This window comes from Chelonoidis abingdonii, chromosome 8, assembly GCF_003597395.2.
Source record: "Chelonoidis abingdonii isolate Lonesome George chromosome 8, CheloAbing_2.0, whole genome shotgun sequence".
In the NCBI taxonomy this organism is placed as follows: domain Eukaryota; kingdom Metazoa; phylum Chordata; order Testudines; family Testudinidae; genus Chelonoidis; species Chelonoidis abingdonii.
The window spans coordinates 101,272,615-101,276,628 of NC_133776.1; the positions used below are offsets into that span (position 1 = coordinate 101,272,615).

The window sequence follows — 4,014 nt, forward strand, 5'->3', positions numbered from 1 at the left end:
TTACAGACGTTTTGCTAATTCTAATCGGATTGTACAGAGAATTCTTTCAAACTGAAAATGCTGGAAAGTACACAAATTCAGCAACTATTTCCATGATCTGTGACTGAGGGGGAAAAGAATTTATGGATAGTGTTGCTGAGCTATTTGCACTCAGTTCTTACTCACTCAGTTACAATGATCTGCTGAAACATTACTATTTTTCTGTTTGTATCAGTCAGAGGAACCAATACTTATTTCTAAAGACTCCTCAGTCAGATTATGCACTTATTAAAAATTAATAAATGGTTTATTTTATATTATATATATACACACGTGTTCCAAAAATTCTTTTTATACAGTTAAAATATCAAATTAGTGATCTGGTAACAATACTGTTCAAAATAATCTCTTTTGTATGAACATTAAAATACACGTTTTAAAAGCATTTCCTTTTAGTGCTTCCAAAGCACAGCATGTGCCAAGGCCACCTGAAGAATCTCCGTCCTCCTCACAGGATGAAAGAGAACTGAAGTCGGGGACCTGGGAAGCCTCAGGTGCACTTTCATAATGTCTGTAGACAAAACAGAAGAGAGTCTGAGGTAGATTGTTTAGTGACCATCACATGGTAACAGTCACAGGGCTGTCTTTAGCTTTCATTAACACAGAATAGCAGTTTCTTTACTCTGATTCAATCTACACTGAAACTCAAGTTTATAGGCATGGCTATCAGTTCCTGGGAACAAGACCCTTGTCTCTGTTGTGGCAACATGCAATATTACCACGTGAGTGGTTTTGGGAGGTTTTCTGAACACACAGGATCTTTCCAAAGAGTGCAGACAGCGTGCATGTTTGACAGGCCCCATTTTTAATGCAACCTGCTGCCTACAGCACGTAAATGTCTATAAAGACAATGTTCAAATGAGTAAATTCTCATCACCTGCAGGAGGGGCAGCAATGGTTATTTTCTTCAGCCTGTGGAGCGAATAGCACCCTCCACAGGAAAAAAGCCACACCTTTCATAGCAAATCCTTAAGGTTACAGCCCAGCTTCTGCCGACAGAGGTTCTTAAAGTTAAAGCTCCACTGCTTCTTCTCAGACTCTGACAGTAAAATCACTTGACTGCCAAGATGGTGAGGGCATCAGCCACGTCTTCCTTCATTCTTCTGTGGCACAGCAAACTCATCCCTGATCCGTGTGTATCTTGCTGGTACACTGTTATCTACTGTTGACATGATTAACTCTGTTGGGTAGACTGCTGAACTCTATTTCCTCTAGTATTCTCTCTAAGTGTTGTATTAAGACCCGTTTTTTAAACCTAAGAAAGAGAGGGGGAGTAATTTAATGTTGGTTTAGCTCATATTAATTTTCTCCCTCCAAAATAAAGTGACTTTCATATTAGTCACCCATTCAACATACAAATCATATTTCCAGAGCTTCTCTACATCTTCAGTCAGAGATCTTTTGTATATTTCTGACTTCGTTATAGTACTTTAAATTAGAGATGGGCCCAAACTCAAACCCAGTCTCTTCAAGGACTCATTGCTACATTTTAAAAATCTACAACACTACAGAGCTATGGTAAATCAAGACAACAATCTGTCAATATTTCTTATGGAGTTACTTATTTGCTAATAACAAAGTTCATTAAATGACCGATATTTTGGAATAGAAAAAAACAAGATAATATTCTTGGGGAAGTTTTGATTTTACTGCCATGTTCAAGATTGCAATATAAACCCCAGATTACGTTTTTTTATTTATTTGCAGTCTCTATACAAACCTTGCTGCTTCCTTGATAGCAAATTCAATGAAATATTTCTGAATTTCCATAGGTCCTTGCACTTCCTCAAGAAGAGCGAAGATTTTTTCGTAATCTAAAATAATCCAAATAGTTTTGTCAGTCAAGAGTGCAGATTTAAGAAACTAATCTTTCAAATGTGGCTTCAATAAAGATCATCATCCAAGAGAAGAAATTAAGCTCGTAATTTTGCACTTCTGCTATGTCTGAAAATATATGCAAGACTAAAGACAGAACGCTATTTTGTGTGCAGAAAATGTCTAATAGCAAGAATTTAAAAGCTATTGAAGTACTGGTTGACTTCAAGTGCTGCACCTGGGAAGCTGAATTCCATTAAAGGTCACTAGAAAAAGTAGGATTCTGCAGTAAACTAGCCTGTTCTCACTTTATCCACTACAAACTGTGCACATATGCCAAACTGTCAGTGAGCTTCAACTCTACGCTGGGAAAGCCATCTCTGGGAGCATGTTTAAGATTGGACTTGTGAAGGCAAGTTAAGATTCTTCCTTCCGAAGAGTCTCCATTTATGAAACACTTGCCACTTAACCAAAATTTATGAAAGTTATTTTAGCCATTGCATGAAGATCACATGGCAGCACTGTAGCAGGTAGATTATAGTATGAGTGTGTCTGAATCATAAGATATGCTGATCAGTGAAGTTCTACTGTTAACTTCAAATATACTATTCAAGTGTTTTTACCTCCAAGACATAAGCTCTGGAGCTGTTTTTGTCCTTAAAGGATGGCATAACCACAACCATCAAAAGCAGAGGACAGAGTTGCTTTTCCTCACAGGATCTTGCTGTTGGAGATATCACTAAATTTTTTTTGGAAGCAGAACTGTGAACTCAGGTCCTAGTAGATTTGGAAGACTCAAATCACCTCTTTTAAAGTCTATCTATGTTCTGCATTAATGATCTTAAAGTCTTTTCATGTTTATTTAAAAAAAAAAAAAAAAAAAGGCACTTCACTTCACCATCAGCTGTAAGGTTCCAATTATGGAACATTCCAAAACATGTGCTAGTTACATATGCCTTTCCTTTTGGGACAGAAAGCTGAAAGATATGGGACATATTGCAGAAAAAGCGCATCGTGCATACACAAGTGTAGCATAGCACAACAAAATATCAGACTTCATATGTTCAAATAACCATTTTTCTTGAAGTATGTCTTAGATGGGGAATTACATATTTTCAAAAACGTAATTAGCGTGAGATAAAATGGTATGCTTTACAGGTGCTGCACCTTAAGTGTTCTGCTCCCATTAAATTACATTCAACGTCCAACGTTAGGAAGTGTTTTCTCCACCACTACCACTCTTACACCCCAAATCATTTATCCAACAGTCCAAGAAAGCCCCCCCCATCCCCAAATCACCATATATTCAGCAATTCCAAATTTAAGGGTATAAAACTGTATGTAATCTGAAGTAATGAACTGTATTTTTTAAGTAGACCATACCAAGATAGACATTTGATACTTACTTCTTCCAGGCTTGCGAACCTCCTTCATCACTTTTATTTTGATATCAGCATTGTTTCCTTCCAACATAGTAGGTGTTATTTGCAACGAGTCTGGCACAGTCCCAGAGGTAGACTCCAGTACCATTTTTTGGTCATCAACAGGCATGCTGTAATTTAAAGGTCCTCTAACAAGTGCATTGGTAGCAGATTTATGATCCAGTCCATCTTCACTTAAGCAATTGAATTCATCAGGCAAAGAGTCCAAGTCATTTGGTAGCAGATCATCATCTACCATAGCAGCAGGAACTGATGGAACCATTTGTGTAGACAATCCGTCGATCTGTTTGTCCAGTGACGGACAATTTTCAGCCTTCTTCCCTCCATTAGCATCTTGAACTACACTGCTGTTGGCATCTGCAAGTTAAATTATGCATCATAATCAGTCCATAACTCTTAGCATTTAAAACAAGAAATGGAAAGGACCTCTTTGGTCACCTAGTCTTATTTCCTTCACAGTGGAGCACTGCCCCAGCACTGTCCTTTAAAAGACTAGGAGTTTGTCTACATGGCTAGTAAGGGTGAGGAAAACAAGGTGTGAATGTACAGCACACTGGCCAGCTGCATGGACCCTGAGACTTATAGACTAAAAGTTCTGTAGTGCACTTTGATGCACTCCCGTAAGCAGCTGGGTAGACAAGCCTCAACTTGAAAAAGATGGTTACTCACCTTTGTAACTGTTGTTCTTTGAGATGTGTTGCTCATATCCATTCCAGTT

General features: G+C 38.0%; 1 protein-coding gene across 1 annotated transcript in view; it reads right to left on the reverse strand.

Moving 5' to 3' along the window:
• Positions 1 to 256: 256 nt before the first annotated feature.
• The window catches only part of LOC116820579 (integrator complex subunit 6-like), a 66,909-nt gene continuing 63,151 nt past the window's right edge, over positions 257 to 4,014 (reverse strand). The window contains exons 16-18 of the mRNA XM_032773164.2: positions 3,261 to 3,653; positions 1,760 to 1,853; positions 257 to 1,294 (exon numbers count right to left, since the gene is read on the reverse strand). Of these exons, the coding sequence (XP_032629055.1) occupies positions 1,195 to 1,294; positions 1,760 to 1,853; positions 3,261 to 3,653 (587 nt within the window). The 3' untranslated portion in view covers positions 257 to 1,194. The remainder of the gene's footprint in view (positions 1,295 to 1,759; positions 1,854 to 3,260; positions 3,654 to 4,014) is intronic.